Source organism: Hemitrygon akajei, unplaced genomic scaffold, assembly GCF_048418815.1.
Source record: "Hemitrygon akajei unplaced genomic scaffold, sHemAka1.3 Scf000107, whole genome shotgun sequence".
Lineage (NCBI taxonomy): Eukaryota > Metazoa > Chordata > Chondrichthyes > Myliobatiformes > Dasyatidae > Hemitrygon > Hemitrygon akajei.
The window spans coordinates 1,023,826-1,043,143 of record NW_027331993.1 but is presented as its reverse complement, the minus strand read 5'-3'; the positions used below and the strand labels follow the sequence as shown (position 1 = coordinate 1,043,143).

At 48.1% G+C, this 19,318-nt stretch overlaps 1 protein-coding gene across 1 annotated transcript in view; it reads right to left on the bottom strand.

Moving 5' to 3' along the window:
• The window catches only part of LOC140723275 (uncharacterized), a 32,610-nt gene that overhangs the window by 9,052 nt on the left and 4,240 nt on the right, over nt 1-19,318 (bottom strand). The window contains exons 2-5 of the mRNA XM_073037881.1: nt 14,281-14,357; nt 12,613-12,780; nt 1,391-1,538; nt 1,000-1,076 (exon numbers count right to left, since the gene is read on the bottom strand). Coding sequence (XP_072893982.1) covers nt 1,000-1,076; nt 1,391-1,538; nt 12,613-12,780; nt 14,281-14,357 — 470 coding nt within the window. The remainder of the gene's footprint in view (nt 1-999; nt 1,077-1,390; nt 1,539-12,612; nt 12,781-14,280; nt 14,358-19,318) is intronic.

Genomic DNA, 19,318 nt, shown 5'->3' with positions numbered 1-19,318 from the left:
CAATGCTCATAAGTCCCATCCATAAGAATCCTCTCCACTGCCTTCCCTACCACTGATGTGAGACTTACTGGTCAGAGAGTCACAGAAAGCTACAGCACAGAATCACGCCCTTCGGCCCATCCAGTCCATGCTGAACCATTTAAACTGCCTTGTCCCATCAACCTGCACCCGGACCACAGCCGTCCATCCCTCCCATCCATGTACCAACCAAACTTCTCTTAAACATTGAAATCGAAATGGCATCCACCACTTGCTCAGGCAGCTCGTTCCCCACTGTAGTTTCCAGGATTACTCCTGTTTCCTGACATTCAACAAAAGTTTAAATCTGTTTTATTTATTTATCTGTTTGGCAATAAAACACGGTGTAGGGCCTTCTGACCGTTTGAGCCACACTGCCTTTGCAACCCTCGACAATCCCGAAAAAGCCGATTGTCATCATGGGACAATTTACAGTGACCAATGAACCCACCCGGTACGTCTTTGGACAGTGGGAGGAAACTGGAGAACCCGGGGAAAACCCGGGGAAAACCCATGCATTCCATGGGGAGGATGGACAGAGACTCCTTACAGATGACACTGGAATTGAACTCTGAACTCCGACACCCCGAGCTGTAATAGGACGCGCTAACCGCTATGTTACCATGGCAACCATTAATTTATCCCACTAATTGCTGAACCATGATGTCCGCAGACTCCCCCAACTCCCTGGAGATTGCCCCACTACTGAAATGAGTCTGGAGTCGTTGAAACTCCTCCAGGTCGTATCCAGAATGGGGTCAGTGGGCAGATCAGTTCTGTAACCCAACTCCAGGAAGTTGTCACTCCTCCACCGGACTCCATGACGATACAGGACCATAGAGCGGTCTGAGTGACAGTGGGGAGACCTCTCAGGGAGATGGGGTTCTGTGTCCATGCTAGGGCCCTCTGAAGAGATCCGGGTCATCAGTTTGACCCTCCCCAAAAATAACCGAGCCTTACTGATACTGAGCCCGACTCTACCTCTCATCCAGCCTGGGATCTGTCCAGAGCAGTGATATCGTGGAACGACCTTCTCGGGAATCTTCCATCCTCCGGAACTGAAACAACAATCTGAGAGTCAGTCTCTGATCCAGGGGATCACTCAGAAAGACATGGGAAATTGCACACACCCTGTCCCTACCCTGTCTTTGGTCAATAATACCCCAATCCTGGGAATTCCCTCTCTGTTGTACCTCCCTCTTGTCTCTACCCCAAGAATGTGGGATCTCCCCTCTCCCTGTATTTACTCCCCATCTCAGTGTACTCACTGATGATCCCGGTCTCCCTGCATTTCCCATTCACACACCCCTTGTTCCCCTGTTTACATTCCCCTTCTGTGTCCAGTTTCTCAGTGATTATCTCCTCACTTTACCTGTTAAATCTGTACCATCCCACTGGAAGATTTCTATCATTCATCCATTTTCCACCGGTACACTCAGTGTTGGAACAATTCGTGCTCCTCCAGGGCTGATCCAGGACGGTGTGGGTTACACACGGGTCACCCTGTGCGGAGTCTGTGACTGAGGGACAGAACGATATTCAGTGTTAATGTACAGCTCACGTTCTCCATCCTCTTTCTCTGCCAACCACAACCCCCATCCTGAACTAAATGGTGGGGGAGGGGAGTGAGACTAGCTGGAAGGTGATGGGTGAACCCAAGTGGGTGGGAAAGGTCAAGGGCTGAAGAAGAAAGAATCTGATCAGAGAGGAGAGTGGACAATAGGGGAAATGGCAGGAAGAGGGGACCCAGGGGGAAGTAATAGTTTGGTGCTAAGAAGTAAAAGGTCACATTGTGGAATAGACGAAGGGGGAGGAGAATTTTGTTCACCGGAAGAAGAAATCGATATTCATACCATTAGGCTGTGCGGAAGGAATATAAGGTGTTGCTTCTCAACATTAAGGGGATTCATCTTGGCACAAGACAAGCTTACAGATCAACAACAGTGGAAAGGGAATGGGAATCGAATTTAAATGTTTGGCCATCAGGAAATCCCGTTTATGGCGGATGGTGTGGAGGTGTTTGAGAAGCAGTCCCCCAGTTTACAATGAGTCTCACCAATGTAGAGAAGGCCACATTGGGAACAACAGAAAGCCCCGACAGATTCGGCGAAGTGATGCCTCACCTGGAAGGAGCGTTTGGGGCCGTCAATGGAGGTGAGGGAGGAGGTGAATGGACAGGTGCAGGGATAAGTGTCTGGAGGGAGATTAGTGGGGAGGGACATATGGACAAGGGAAACATGGAGAGAGCGATCCCTGCAGACAGTGGTGGGCAGGGGGAGGAAAGGATATGTTTAGCAGTCGGGTCCCTTTGGAGATTGATGAAATTGTGGAGGATAATGTGTTGGATGCGGAGGCTGAAGTGGTGGTAGGTGAGGACGAGGAACTCAGGAAGATGGAGTGAGTGTAGATGTATGGGAAATGGAGGAGATACTGGTGAGGGAAACATCAATAGTAGAGGGACGGAAATCCCATTCTTTAAAGCAGGAGGACATCTCTGATACTCTGGAATGGAAACCACATCCTGAGAACAGACGTGGTGGAGGCACATCTTGTGCCAAGATGAGGCCACCCTCAAGGTTGAGGAGCAACACCTCATATTCCATCTGGGTACCCTCCAACCTGATGGTATGAATATCGATTTCACTGTCCGGTGAACAATATTTACTCCACTCCCTTCCTATATTCCCATTCTGATCTTTTACTTCTCACCTGCTTTAAACTTCCCCCTGGGTCTCCTCCTCTTTCCGTTTCTCCAATTGTATTCACTCTCCTCTCCTATCAGTTTCTTTCTTCTCCAGCCCTTGACCTTCCCACCCACCTGGCTTCACCTGTCACCTTCCAGCTAACCACTCTGCCCCCCCCCCCAACCTTTGTTCTGGCATCTTCCTCCTGCCCTCTCAGTCCTAAAGAGGGGTCTTGGCCCAATTTATCAAGTAACTATTCATTTCCATAGATGCTGCCTGACCTGCTGAGTTTCCCCAGCATTGTGTGTGTGTGTTGCTACATATTACTATATAATACCCTGAGATTCAGTTTCTTCCCGGCATTCACAGTGGAACAAAGAAATACAATAGAATCAATGAAAAACTACACACAAACAAAGACTGACAAGCAACAAATGTGCAATAGAAACCAACAAAGACAGTATCCATCAGTCAGGACCCCACCACCCAGGACATGCCCTCTTCCTATTACCACCATCAGAGAGGAGGGACAGGAGCCTGAAGACACACACTCAACATTTCAGGAACAGCTTCTTCCCCTCCGCCATCAGATTTCTGAATGGACAGTGAACCCATGAACATTACCTCACTATTTTTGCTCTCTTTCTACACTACATATTTATTTTCTATATATTTGTTATTGTAACTTGTGTATTGCACTGTACTGCTGCTGTAAAACAACAAAATTCATGACATTTGTCAGTGATAATAAACCTGATTCTGATTCTGTGTTCTAGTACATGGAACACGGAACAGTACAGCACAGGAACAGGCCCTTCGGCCCACAATGTTGTGCTGACCGAGATAAACAACAATTCAGAAACACCCAAACACTAATCCCTTGAGATGTTCCCACAACCAATGATCTCACTTTAAGGACTTTATCTTGTTATTTCATGTTTTCGTTATTTATTGCTATTGATTTATATTTGCATTTGCATAGTTTGTTGCCTTCTGCAATCTGCTTCATCTGTCATTGATCCTGTTATAGTTACTATTCTATAGATTTGCTGCAAATGCCCACAGGAAAATGAATCTCAGGGTTGTATGTGGTGAAATATGTACTCTGATCATTAAATTTACTTTGACTTTACTTTGAGCTTTTCCCTCCTACCTACACAATGTTCACATCCCGACATCTCCCTCACATCAAGGTGCCTATCAAAGCGTCTCATAAAAGCCTCGAATGTATTTGCACCTACCACCACACCAGGCAGCACATTCAGGCATCCACCACACTCTGAGGGAAAAAAAACTTACCCCTCACATCCCTCTTGAACCTACCCCCTCTCACCTTCAATGCCTGCACTCTGGTATATGACATTTCAACCCTGGGAAAGAGATACTCTCTGTCCACTCTATCTCTGCCTCTCAGATGTTATAAACCTCTATCTGTTCTCCCCTCAGCCTCCGATGCTCCAGAGAAAACAGCCCAAGTTTATCCTGCCTCTCATGATAGCACATGCCCTCTAAACCAGACAGCATCCTGGTAAACCTCTCCTGCACTCTCTCCAAAGCCTCAACATCCTTCCTATAGTGGGGTGACCAGAATGTCTGCAATACCCCACACGTTGCCTCACCAGAGTTATACAAAGTTGCAACATAACCTCTTGACTTTTGACCTCAATGCCTCGACTAACAACATCAGCATTCCATAAGCCCTCCGAACCACCTTATTGAACTCTGAGCCACTTTCAAGGATCTGTGACCTTGGATCCCAAGATCTCTCTGCTCAGCAACACTGTTAAGGATCTTGCCCTCAACGTGCCAAACTTTGATTTGTAACTTTCCTGTGATCTATTGTGTTCTTTTACATTAATTGTCGTGAAGAGATATGTGGCTCTTGCTCCTCGACACATAAAATCTACTGTCACTGATTAAATGGACTCTCAAGTTCAAGGTTATCATCATTCAATTATATACACATATCCTGCCAAACAAATCAACATTCCTCTGGACCAAGGTGCACACAGAGTACATATAACTCACAACAACACATCAAGTAATATTACCACAAATAAGTTAACAAATCATAAAACATATTCCAGAAGATTGACATTTAACATCCAAAATACAGATATGTCACCATATACAACCCTGAGATTCATTTTCTTGTGGGCATACTCAATAAAACTATAGAAATATAACCACAACAGAATCAATGAAAGACTGACCAGTTAGGCCATTCAACCAGAGTGCAGAAGACAACAAACTGTGCAAATACTAAAAGAAGAAATAATAATGATAAATAAATAACAATAAATATCAAGATCATGAGATGAAGAGTCCTTGAAAGTGAGTCCATAGGTTGTGGGAACATTCCAATGATGGGACGGGTGAAGTTGAGTGAACTTTTCCCCTGTGCCGTGCAATAGATTTTTGAGCCGTTTCACAGACACCCGGTTCACCTGTCCTTTGTGAGGCCGGGAGGAGTCAGTGTACAATGTTTATATGAAGTGTGAGAGGTTGCAGCCCCTGTTTGAGTATCTGAAGGGGCTGCTGCTCACGTTTTGGTTGTACTTCAGCCCTGTGCTCCTGATATATGGTCACCCAGTACGGAGGGGGTTGGGTCACTCAGAGAATCTACTGGTGGGCTTGTTCCTGGACCTGGCCAAGATGGCCATTCGTGGGTCCAGGCAGTCAAGGGCTCTGCCCCAGCTGAACGCCTGTCCCTCTTCTGGGGTTACCATCATGTAGAGATGGAGCATGTGATCACTATGGGTACAGGGGGATTTCCTGGGACGGTGGGTCCTCCAGGGAATTGAGTGTTTTGTAAATAAGAAAAAGGAAAGTTATATCGACTTCGGAGTTCCTTCGCTTAGCGGACAATTTCCCTCCACGCTTCCCTGACGTAGTGGGGAACCGTGTATGAGGCAAGTTACAGCAGTGGTTTGCCATTGCCTTCTGCTGAGTGAGTTTCCAAAGAGATCACCAGCTCGTAACCCAGCACTTGATGGAAAGCATGCAGGGAAGCCGGCTGGATTTGAAATCGGGACCTGTCATCCCAAAGTCCCGCACTGATGCAACTACGCCACCAGCTGGGTCTTTGTAGATAGGAATTGCATAAAACACAAAGCATGAATTAGGGAGTGGGATAAAACCCTGACTGAATATTCTGCACAGGACTGTGTATAGGACACACAAAATACTGGGGAGCTCAGCAGGTCAGACAGCACAGAACATAGAATAGTACAGCACAGTACAGGCCCTTTGGCCCACAATGTTGTGCCAACCCTTAAACCCTGCCACCCATATATCTCCCCACATTAAATTCCTCCATATACCGGTCTAGTAGTCTCTTAAACTTCACTAGTGTATCCGTCTCCACCACTGACTCAGGCAGTGCATTCCACGCACCAACCACTCTCTGAGTGAAAAACCTTCCTCTCATATCCCCCTTGAACTTCCCTCCCCTTACTTTAAAGCCATGTCCTCTTGTACTTAGCAGTGGTGCCCTGGGGAAGAGGTGCTGGCTGTCCACTCTGTCTATTCCTCTTAATATCTTGTATACCCTGTGATGTGTGATGAGCAAACCAGGCTGAGATGTGGTACAGAGTTGACCCCCCCTCCGTGAACTATGCTGCTAATGAGAGAGAGAGAGAGAGAAGACAAGGGGGGAGGCATCCTGCTGCAGATGTGACAGAGAGAGAGAGAGAGAGACAAAGGTTTAAAGTTATGGCTCCATGGATGATTATTTACTCTTGCTCCAAGGACACTTTGCCTGCTCGTGTGGATTCCTGCTGAGACAGCAAGGCGGGACCAGGTGATGGACATGGACTGTTGATGGATGGCTGGTACCCCGGCAGGGGAGATAAAAAGCAAGTCTGCTGAGACACAAGCAGACACACCACAGGACACTGAAAGAGCGTTGTGCACCCCACATGAAGGTGGGGGCTTGGAGGATCAATTCGGGGGAATCCATCAGAGGCTCACAGTGTGTGAAGGCAGACTGGTGGGGGCTTGTGTGTGTGCCCACCCTCACCTGGGTGACAGGCTCAGCACTGAAGAACGGTCTGGCCTGGAACGGAGGGGTCACCGACAGTGACCACAACAGGACATGAAGACAATGGAAGGTTTCCCTGCTGCAACTGCTCACCTCTCACGCTCTCTCTCTCTCTCTCTCTCTCTCTCTCTCTCTCTCTCTCTCTCTCTCTCTCCCCCCAACGTTACAACAGCAACTACCTCGACTTCAACTAAGCTGAACTGAAATTAACTCTGTACCATCTTAAGACTATTCATTTAGCCCTAGAATTTGAAAGAGCTTGGTTTTGATTCCTATTTCTACACTTCTGTATATATCATTGCTAACCTGTTTTTTATTTATATATATATATATATTTGCATTTTTATAGTACTGTATTATTTAGTTTGTTAATAGACACTTTTAGTTACAGTAATACCAGACTCCAACATATTATTCCATTTCTGCTGGTTTGGCAACCCGGTCACGGGGTACGTGACAAACCTATCATGTCTCCTCTCATCCTCCTTCTCTCCAAAGAGTAAAGCCCTAGCTCCCTTAATCTCTGATCATAATCCATACTCTCTAAACCAGGCAGCATCCTGATAAATCTCCTCTGTACCCTTTCCAATGCTTCCACATCCTTCCTATAGTGAGGCGACCAGAAATGGACGCAGTACTCCAAGTGTGGCCCAACTAGAGTTTTATACACCTGCATCATTACATCGCGACTCTTAAACTCTATCCCTCGACTTATGAAAGCTAACATTCCATAAGCTTTCTTAACTACCCTATCTACCTGTGAGGCAACTTTCAGGGATCTGTGGACATGTACGCCCAGATCCCTCTGCTCCTCCACACTACCAAGTATCCTGCCACTTACTTTGTACTCTGCCTTGGAGTTTGTCCTTCCAAAGTGTACCACCTCACCCTTCTCTGGTTGAACTCCATCTGCCACTTCTCAGCCCACTTCTGCATCCTATCAATGTCTCTCTGCAATCTTCAACAATCCTCTACACTATCCACAACACCACCAACCTTTGTGTCGTCTGCAAACTTGCCAACCCACCCTTTTACCCCCACATCCAGGTCGTTAATAAATATTACGAAAAGTAGAGGTGCCAGATCTGATCCTTGTGGGTCACCACTAGTCACAACACTCCAATCCGAATGTACTCCCTCCGCCACAACCCTCTGCTTTCTGCAGGCAAGCCAATTCTGAATCCACCTGGCCAAACTTCCCTGGATCCCATGCCTTCTGACTTTCTCAATAAGTCTACCGTGTGGAACCTTATCAAATGCCTTACTAAAATCCATGTAGATCAGATCCACTGCACTATCCTCATCTATATGCCTGGTCACCTCCTCAAAGAACTCTAACAGGTTTCTTAGATACAACCTGCCCTTCACAAAGCCATGATTACTGTCCCTGATCAGACCATAAATCTCTAAATGCCCATAGATCCTATCTCTAAGAATCTTTTCCAACAGCTTTCCCACCACAGACGTAAGGATTACTGGTCTATAATTACCCGGACTATCCCTACTACCATTTTTGAACAAGGGGACAACATTCGCCTCCCCCCAATCTTCCGGTACCATTCCTGTGGACAACAAGGATATAAAGATCCTAGCCAGAGGCTCAGCAATCTCTTCCCTCGTGTCGTGGAGCGGCCTGGGGAATATTCCGTCAGGCCCCAGGGACATATCTGTCCTAACGTATTTTAACAACTCCAACACCTCCTCTCCCTTAATATCAACATACTTCAGAACATCAACCTCACTCATATTATCCTCAGCGTCAAGTTCTCTCTCAGTGGTGAATACGGAAGAGAAGTATTCATTGAGGACCTCGCTCACTTCCACAGCCTCCAAGCACATCTTCCCAGTTTTATCTCTAATCAGTCATACCTTCACTCCTGTCATCCTTTTGTTCTTCACATAATTGAAGAATGCCTTAGGGTTTTCCTTTACCCTACTCACCAAGGCCTTCTCATGCCCTTTTTTTGCTCTCCTCAGCCCCTTCTTAAGCTTCTTTCTTGCTACCCTATATTCCTCAATAGACCCATCTGATCCTTGCTTCCTAAACCTCATGTATGCTGCCTTCTTCCATCTGACTAGATTTTCCACCTCACTTGTCACCCATGGCTCCTTCACCCTACCATTCTTTATCTTCCTCACCGGGACAAATTTATCCCTAACATCCTGCAAGAGATCCCCAAACAGTGACCACATGTCCAAAGTACATTTCCCTTCAAAAACATCATCCCAATTCACACCCGAAAGTCCTAGCTTTATGGCCTCATAAATTGCCCCTCCCCAATTACAAATTTTCCTGTCCTCTCTGGTGCTATCCTTTTCCATGATAATGCTAAAGGTCAGGCAGTGGTAATCACTGTCCCCCAGATGTTCACCCACAGAGATCTATGACCTGACCCATTTCGTTACCTATGGAGAGAAATTAAGAGTCAATATTTTGGATCTCTTCAGCCGTTTACCTTCCCCACCTATCATCCCCCAGTTCTCACTTCACCCTCCCACTCACTCACCTTCCCCCTGGCCTGACTCCACATCCCAGCCTGCGTTGCTTCTCTACCTCCCACCTTCTTAATTCCATTTCCCCCCATCCTTTCCAGTCCTGATGAAGGGTCTCAGCACAAAACGTCCACTGTTCATTCCTCACCATGGATGCTGCCTGACCTGCTGAGTTTCTCAGCATTTTCCGTAGATTTTCAGCATCTGCAGAATCTCGTGTGTTTGTAACTGACATGGGCAGTAGGTACGAGGGAAGGAGGGAGGGAGAGGACACAGTATGAACACAGAGTGGGTACTGGGTCGTGCCAAAGGATCCTCATTTACAGGAGCTGTGAAATATACACAAAATAAACCGCATTGTGCACTGGGCTCTGTAGAGAAATGGGTCTTTGTGCCCACCACCCCCAGACAGACCATTTCCCAACTAAATTACACCCATGTGCCGGCGTGAGGACCATATCCCAGACAGACCAATTCCCAACTAAATTACTCCCATGTGCCGGCGTGAGGACCATATCCCAGACAGACCATTTCCCAACTAAATTACTCCCATGTGCCGGCGTGTGGACCATATCCCAGACAGACCATTTCCCAACTAAATTACTCCCATGTGCCGGCGTGAGGACCATATCCCAGACAGACCATTTCCCAACTAAATTACTCCCATGTGCCGGAGAGAGGACCTTATCCCAGACAGACCACTTCCCAACTGAATTACTCCCAAGTGCCGGCGTGAGGACCATATCCCAGACAGACCATTTCCCAACTAAATTACTCCCATGTGCCGGCGTGAGGACCATGGCCCAGACAGACCATTTCCCAACTAAATTACTCCCATGTGCCGGCGTGAGGACGTATCCCAGACAGACCATTTCCCAACTAAATTACTCCCATGTGCCGGCGTGAGGACCATATCCCAGACAGACCATTTCCCAACTAAATTACTCCCATGTGCCGGTGTGAGGATCATATCCCAGACAGACCATTTCCCAACTAAATTACTCCCATGTGCCGGCGTGAGGACCATATCCCAGACAGACCATTTCCCAACTAAATTACTCCCACGTGCCGGCGTGAGGACCATATCCCAGACAGACCATTTCCCAACTAAATTACTCCCATGTGCCCGAGTGAGGACCATATCCCAGACAGACCATTTCCAAACTAAATTACTCCCATGTGCCGCCGTGAGGACCATATCCCAGACAGACCATTTCCCAACTAAATTACTCCCATGTGCCGCCGTGAGGACCATATCCCAGACAAGATGTCACCGAGCTGTGGTTTCCATTGAGATCATCGCACTGATATCGTCATGTTTTTTCAGCTCATAGGTACTCTCGGACCCTCCTCCCTGTTCAAAGGCCAGCAACATATCCGAAGATCTCACGTGGTCTGTACATACCGGCTGTGTGGTGTAAAAAGCACTACAGCACCTCTTTCACCTCAGACGGTTGAAGAAGTTTGGTTTGGGCCCCCAGTTCCTAAGTACTTTCTACAGGAGCACAATTGAGAGCATCCTGACTGGCTGCATCACTGCCTGGTATGGGAACTGTACTTCCCTCAATCGCAGGACACTGCAGAGAGTGGTGTGGACAGCCCTGTGCATCTGTAGATGTGAACTTCCCACTATTCAGGGCATTTACAGTGACAGGTGTGTAAAAAGGGCCCGAAGGATCATTGGGGACCCGAGTCACCCCAACCACAAACTGTTCCAGCTGCTACCATCCGGGAAACGGTACCACAGCATAAAAGCCAGGACCAACAGGCTCCGGGACAGCTTCTTCCACCAGGCCATCAGACTGATTAATTCACACTGATACAACTGTGTTTCTATGTTATATTGACTGTCCTGGTGTACATACTATTTATTACAAATTACTATAAATTGCACATTGCCCCTTCAGACAGAGATGTAACGTAAAGATTTTTACTCATGTATGTGAAGGATGTAAGAAATAAAGTCAATTCAATTCTCCAACTCCATCCCTCCACAGTCTCTCTCTATCTCCATCTCCCCTCTGATATTCACAAGCTCCCTCTCCCGAGTCTCTCCCTACTTCCTTCACTCCTCAATCTCTTACTTACCCCTCGGTCTCTCCCTTGCACCTCTCTCCACTCAGTGTCTCCATAGCTCCATCTACCCTAGATTACTCTCTGACTCCCTCCCCCCTTGGTCTCCCTGTCTATCTCCACCGTCCCCTCGGACCACACAGCCTCACCCTCGCCTCCCTCATTTCATCACCCCTCAGCTTCTTCCAACCTTCCTCTCCCCTCAGTCTCTCCCCGCGTCCATATCCCCTCAGTCTCTCCCTACCTGCCTCCCCCCTCGGACCTTCCCAACCTCCCCAACACCTTAGTTTCTGTGTACATCCCTCTTCCCTCATTCTCTCACTAACTACATCTCCCCTCACTCCTTCCCTACCTCCCTGTCCCCTTGGTGTCCCCCCTGCCTCTACCCACGGTCTCACCCCAACACCCCCAATGCTTGGTCACTCCTCATGTTCCCCCTCAGTCTCTCCCTACCTTATTCATGCCTCAGCCTCTCCCTACCTTCCTCTCCTCGTCTCTCTCACTGACCCTCTCCTTCTTGTTCTTACCGTACCTTCCTCACACGAGTCACTCCTTACCTCCCTTTCCAGTCGCACTCCTTACTACCCTCCACCCTCAGTCTCCCCCCAATTCCCTCTCTGCTCAGTGTCTCCCTACTACAATCAACTCTCAGTCACACCGCAACGCACTCCTACCTCGGTCTCTCTCTACTCTCATCACCTCGCACTCTCCCCTTGGACTCTCGCCACCTCGTCCTGTCTCTGTCTCCCCATCCATTCAGCATCTCTCTAACTCCAACCCCCTCAGCCTCTCCTCTACCTCCCACTCCCCTAGGCCTCTCCCTGTATCAACCTCCACTCGCCCTCTCTGCACCCCTTCTCACTGCCTCTCCATGTCTCCCAACCCCTCAGTCTCTCCCTATCTTCCTCTTCCCTCGTTCTCCCTCCATCTCCTTCACCGCCTGGTACGTCACTCTCCCCTCTTCCCTCACTCTCACCCCTGCTCCCTCCATTTCCTATCAGCCTCACCCTCCCTCACTCCAGGGGATAGGTAGACTCTCTCCCGGCAGCTGACACAGCATTGTGGGCCGAAGGGCCTGTGCTGTGCTGTACTGTTCTGTGTTCTATGATCTCTGTCACAGGTCAGACTGGGCAGTTTCATTCTGACCCCGGTGTGAAGGGGGATACGGGAAAGGTGATCACAGACCACGGGCAGGGCAGCCGACTGGAAAACTCAGCCCGTGGTGTGTGTTGGTGACTCAGGACGTCCCAGAATTTCCCCACAACTACCACACTGCTGTGTCACTGGGGAACGGTGACCTACCTGTACAATACACAGTGTAATACCCGGCTGTCGGCCACAGCCGATACACAAAGTAACCGGAGCAGTTTTTCACCCTGATCTCCAGGCTCCAGGAACAGGTGCTGCTATACCAGTTGTTGAAGCAGACGGTCCTGGTCACCTCCCCCTCTCCCACGTTGGGATGGGGACCTGGAATGAGATTTATAAACACTGTAAAATGTACCCTGTCCCACAGTACAGCGGGGAATGTGAATCAGGACTCACTGTAAATCAGTGGTTCACAACCCACGGTCCGGTCCGGCCTCAGTCAGCACTGAGCTGCTGCCCTCTCCCTCTCCACCCCACCCTCCCCACAGCAGCACCTTCGTCTTCTGAATGAGCCTCCCATGAGGGACCTTGTCAAACGTCTGGGGGATCTCACTGAAACCTATCGAATATTGAAAGGCCTGGATGGAGTAGACATGGAGAGGATGTTTCCTATAGTGGGGGAGTCTGGGACCAGAGGGTACAGCCTCAAAACACAAGTATCTCCCTTTAGAACAGAGATCAGGGAGAATTTCTTTAGCCAGAAGGTGGTGAATCTGAGGAATTCATTGCCACAAATGGCTGTGGAGGTCACGTCATTTATAAATGTAAAGTAGAGGTTGAGAGGTTTTTTGATTTGTGAGGGTGTCATTTGTGACTGTCCCTCATTTACCCACGGTCTTCCCAATGCTCATGTCCCATCCATAAGAATCCTCTCCACTGCCTTCCCTACCACTGACGTGAGACTTACTGGTCAGAGAGTCACAGAAAGCTACAGCATAGAAACAGGCCCTTCAGCCCATCCAGCCCATGCTGAACCATTTAAACTGCCTTGTCCCATCAACCTGCACCCAGACCACAGCCGTCCATCTCTCCCATCCATGTACCAACCAAACTTCTCTTAAACATTGAAATCGAAATGGCATCCACCACTTGCTCAGGCAGCTCGTTCCCCACTGTAGTTTCCAGGATTACTCCTGTTTCCTGACATTCAACAAAAGCTTAGATCTGTTTTATTTATTTATCTATTTGACAATAAAACACGGAGTAGGGCCTTCTGACACTTTGAGCCACACTGCTTTTGCAACCCTCGACAATCCCAAAAAAGCCAATCGTCATCATGGGAGAATTTATAATGACCAATGAACCCACGTCTTTGGACAGTGGGAGGAAACCGGAGAACCCGGGGAAAACCCATGCATTCCATGGGGAGGACGGACAGAGACTCCTTACAGATGACACTGGAATTGAACTCTGAACTCCGACACCCCGAGCTGTAATAGTGATGTGCTAACCGCTACGTTACCATGGTAAACATTAATTTATCCCATTAATTGCTGAACAATGAGGTCTGCAGTCTCCCCCAACTCCCTGGAGATTGCCCCACCACTGAAATGAGTCTGGGGTCATTGAAACTCCTCCGGGTTGTATCCAGAATGGGGTCAGTGGGCAGATCAGATCTGTAACCCAACTCCAGGAAGTTGTCACTCCTCCACCGGACTCCATGACGATACAGGACCGTAGAGCGGTCTGAGTGACTGTGGGGAGACCTCTCAGGGAGATGGGGTTCTGTGTCCATGCTAGGGCCCTCTGAAGAGATCAGGGTTGTTATTGTGACCCTCCCCGAACATAACCGAGCCCCACTGATGTAAACTCTGACCCTACCGTGTAACCAGCCTGTGTGGTACCCGGAGCAGTGATATCGCGGAACAATATTCTCAGGAATCTTCCATCCTCCGGAACTGAAACAACAATCAGAGAGTCAGTCTCTGATCTGAGGGAGTTTATTCACTCAGAGAGACATGGGAAATTACACTCATTCTGTCCGTACCCTGTCTCTGGTCAATAACACCCCAATCCTGGGAATACCCTCTCTGTTGTACCTCTCCCTTGTCTCTACCCCAAGAATGTGGGATCTCCCCTCTCCCTGTGTTCACTCCCCATCTCAGTGTAGTCACTGATGATCCCGGTCTCCCTGCATTTCCCATTCACACACCCCTTGTTCCCCTGTTTACATTCCCCTCTGTGTCCAGTTACTCAGTGATTATCTCCTCACTTTACCTGTTAAATCTGTACCATCCCACATCAAGATTTCCATCACTCATCCATTGTCCACCAGTGCACCCAGTGCGGTAACAATTCATACTCCTCCAGGGCTGATCCAGGACGGTGTGGGTTACACACGGATCACCGAGTGTGTAGTCTGTGACTGAGGGACAGAACGATGTTCAGTGTTAATGTACAGCTCACGTTCCCCATCCTCTTTCTCTGCCAACCACAACCCCCATCCTGAACTAAATGGTGGGGTGAGGGGAGGGAAGCTATCTGGAAGGTGATAGGTGAAGCCAAGTGGGTGGGAAAGGTCAAGGGCTGGAGAAGAAAGAATCTGATCGGAGAGGAGAGTGGACAATAGGAGAAATGGCAGTAGGAGGGGACCCGGGGGAAGTAATAGTTTGGTGCTAAGAAGTAAAAGGTCACATTGGGGAAGAGACGAAGGGGGAGGAGAATTCTGTTCACCGGAAGGAGAAATTGATATTCGTAGTATTATGTTGGAGACTACGATAAAGTAATATAAGGCGTTCCTCCTCAACTTTAAGGGGATTCATCTTGGCACAAGTCAAGTTTACAGATCAACAACATTGGAAAGAGATTGGGAATCAGAATTTAAATGTTTGACCATCAGGAAATCCCGTTTATGGCAGATGGTGTGGAGGTGCTAGAGAAGCAGTCCCCCAGTTTACAATGAGTCTCTCCAATGTAGAGGAGGCCACATTGGGAACAATAGACAGCCCCGGCAGATTCAGTGAAGTGATGCCTCACCTGGAAGGAGTGCTTGGGGCCCTCAGTGGAAGTGAGGGAGGAGGTGAATGGGCAGGTGCAGGGATAAGTGTCTGGAGGGAGATTAGTAGGGAGGGACACATGGACAAGGGAATCGTGGAGAGAGCGATCCCTGCAGACAGTGGTGGGCAGGGGGAGGAAAGGATATGTTTAGCAGTCGGGTCCCTTTGGAGATTGAGGAAATTGTGGAGGATAATATGTTGAATGCAGAGGCTGAAGTGGTCGTAGGTGACGACGAAGGACTTGGGAAGATGGAGTGAATGCAGATGTATGGGAAATGGAGGAGATATGGGTGAGGGAAACATCAATAGTAGAGGGACGGAAATCCCATTCTTTAAAGCAGGAGGACATCTCTGATACTCTGGAATGGAAACCACATCCTGAGAACAGACGTGGTGGAGGCACATCTTGTGCCAAGATGAGGCCACCCTCAAGGTTGAGGAGCAACACCTCGTATTCCATCTGGGTACCCTCCAACCTGATGGTATGAATATCGATTTCACTGTCCGGTGAACAAAATTTACTCCACTCCCTTCCTATATTCCCATTCTGATCTTTTACTTCTCACCTGCTTTAAACTTCCCCCTGGGTCTCCTCCTCTTTCCGTTTCTCCAATTGTATTCACTCTCCTCTCCTATCAGTTTCTTTCTTCTCCAGCCCTTGACCTTCCCACCCACCTGGCTTTACCTGTCACCTTCCAGCTAACCACTCTGCACCCACCCCCAACCTTTGTTCTGGCATCTTCCCCCTGCCCTCTCAGTCCTAAAGAGGGGTCTTGGCCCAAATTATCAACTAACTATTCATTTCCATAGATGCTGCCTGACCTGCTGAGTTTCCCCAGCATTGTGTGTGTGTGTGTTGCTACATATTACTATATAATACCCTGAGATTCAGTTTCTTCCCGGCATTCACAGTGGAACAAAGAAATACAATAGAATCAATGAAACACTACACACAAACAAAGACTGACAAAAAAAACAAATGTGCAATAGAAATCAACAAAGACAGTATCCATCAGTCAGGACCCCACCACCCAGGACATGCCCTCTTCCTATTACCACCATCAGAGAGGAGGGACAGGAGCCTGAGGACACACACTCAACATTTCAGTAACAGCTTCTTCCCCTCCGCCATCAGATTTCTGAATGGACAGTGAACCCATGAACATCACCTCACTATTTTTGCTCTTTCTACACTACATATTTATTTTCTATATATTTGTTATTGTAACTTGTGTATTGCACTGTACTGTTGCTGCAAAACAACAAAATTCATGACATTTGTCAGTGATAATAAACCTGATTCTGATTCTGTGTTCTAGTACATGGAACATAGAACAGTACAGCACAGGAACAGGCCCTTCGGCCCACAATGTTGTGCTGAACCAGATAAACAACAAATCAGGAACACCCAAACACTAATCCCTTGAGATGTCCCCACAACCAATGATCTCACTTTAAGGACTTTATCTTGTTATTTCATGTTCTCGTTATTTATTGCTATTTATTTATATTTGCATTTGTATAGTTTGTTGCCTTCTGCAATCTGCTTCATCCTTCATTGATCCTGTTATAGTTACTATTCTATAGATTTGCTGCAAATGCCCACAGGAAAATGAATCTCAGGGTTGTATGTGCTGAAATATGTACTCTGATAATAGCGCACCCCCCCCCCCCCCCCGGAGCACTTCAAGATCTTCTTTGCGCAGGTCTCCACCTCTGACAACGGTGAACAATACCCGGACCTTACATATGGTTGACATCTGATGGTGATGGGGCATCTGGCAACGGGAACAGGTATGAATGGACTGGGAGCTCCTAGTCAGAACCCTGCCCGGCAGCGGCACGGGGTATTTGGTCGCTAACAGCTGGGACTGAGTGGCAGCTGTTTTTGGCAGACCCCCTGTGCAACTGAGCAGCCCTATTTAGGGACCGCACTGCTCACCCCAATTGGGGAAGGGACTAGAAAAGGTGGCCTAAAAATTGCCCATTCAATCACTCACCTGGATAGGTGACCGCGCCTCTCGGGCTATTCCACTACTGTGGTCAAAATAAGAAACAATACAACTAACAACTGGCAACATGGAATGTAAGGACTCTCCTGGACTCGTACGACATCTTTGACAGACCTCACCGGAGAACAGCCGTTATCGACATTGCTGCCCTGAGTGAGACCAGGCTCCTGGATGAAGGCTCTTTACCAGAGGAAGGGATGGGTTACACCTTCTTCTGGAAAGGTTTCCCCCCAGTTGGACAACATCTCCACAGAGTAGGATTGGCCATCAAGAACACCTTTCTACCAAGTCTCACAGAAACACCTGTTGGCATTAGTGAAAGACTAATGACCCTCCGTAACCCCCGGAAAAGAAACGTTATGCCACGCTTCTCAGTGTCTATGTACCAAGTTTGCCATCTGAGAATGAGGCCAAGGTATGCTTTTATCAGACATTGGCTGAAGCTCTTAGCCGGATCCTTAGGAATGACTTCAACGCTAGGGTGGGACAGCACAGCAGGATATGGAGTGGAGTGTTAGGTAGGCATGGTATTGGCAAGGTCAATGCAAATGGCATGAGGCTACTTACTCTTTGCCCTGAGCATAACCTCACCATGACCAACTCCATCTTCCAGCAGAAGGCAAAATATAAGACCTCGTGGATGCACCTTCACTCTAAACATTGGTACATGATCGACTTCATCATTGTGAGACGTAGTGACATCAAGGATGTTCTCATCACCCGTGCCATGAGAGGTGCGGAGTGCTGGACTGACCTCCGTATGATTGTGGCCAAGCTCCATAAGAAAGTGCGTCCCCCCTTGCGGTTGCAAAAACTAATAAAAAGCGGCTAAATTGCAACCGCTTGAGAAACACAGAAACAAGAAGAGAGTTTCGACGCATCCTAGCTGAGAAACTAAGGGAGCTGGAACCTTGTCTGAGTTCAGAAAATACCATGGAACAACAGGGAACCTATATCAGCTCTGCACTCTATGAGGCAGCAGCCCAATCCATCGGCCATAAGAGCAGAAACCACCCAGACTGGTTGGACAATAACTCAGAAACCATCCACAACTTGCTTAAGGACATGCACAAAGCACACCAGGCAGCTTTAGATAACCCATCATCCATCAGCATCAGGCAGCATTGGCAGGCTGCTCGGAGGAAAGTGCAAAAGGCAATACGGGCTATACAAAATGAGTGGTGGCCTGAAAAGGCACATGAAATCCAGACCTTTGCCGATAATAATGACATGCATAATTTTTACAAAGCTGTCAAAATCATTTGCGGCCCAATAAATCGATGCGTTACTCCTGAAAATGGCAGATGGTCAAACACATCTAAAGAATCAGAATACCATTCTGCTGAGGTGGGCTGAGCATTTTAACACCCTGCTTAATCAGGATTCTGACGCAGACCCCATCATCCTGGACGAACTGCCCGAACTTCCTACTATCCATGACCTCTGTCTACCACCAATCTTCCAGGAGGTTCTATCAGCTGTCCATTCCCTTAAGAACAATAAGTCCCCTGGCATTGACAATATCCCTGCCGAGTTACTGACGAACGGAGGGTACATGTGTATGCGCACCAGCTACCAGTACATCACCAAGGCCTGGACTGATGAGAACATCCCACAGCAATGGAGAAGTGCAGACATGGTTGTAATCTATAAGAACGAGGGAGACAAGGCCATCTGCGGCAATAGTAGGGGCATCTCACTCCTTTCTGTTGCTGGAAAGGTCCTGGCGAAGGTGATGCTTCAGAGGCCCATCAGCAACATCACCGAGTCAATGCTGCCTGAATCGCAGTGTGGACTTAGGAAGAACAGGAGCACGAACAACATGATCTTCACAGCCCGGCAGCTTCAGGA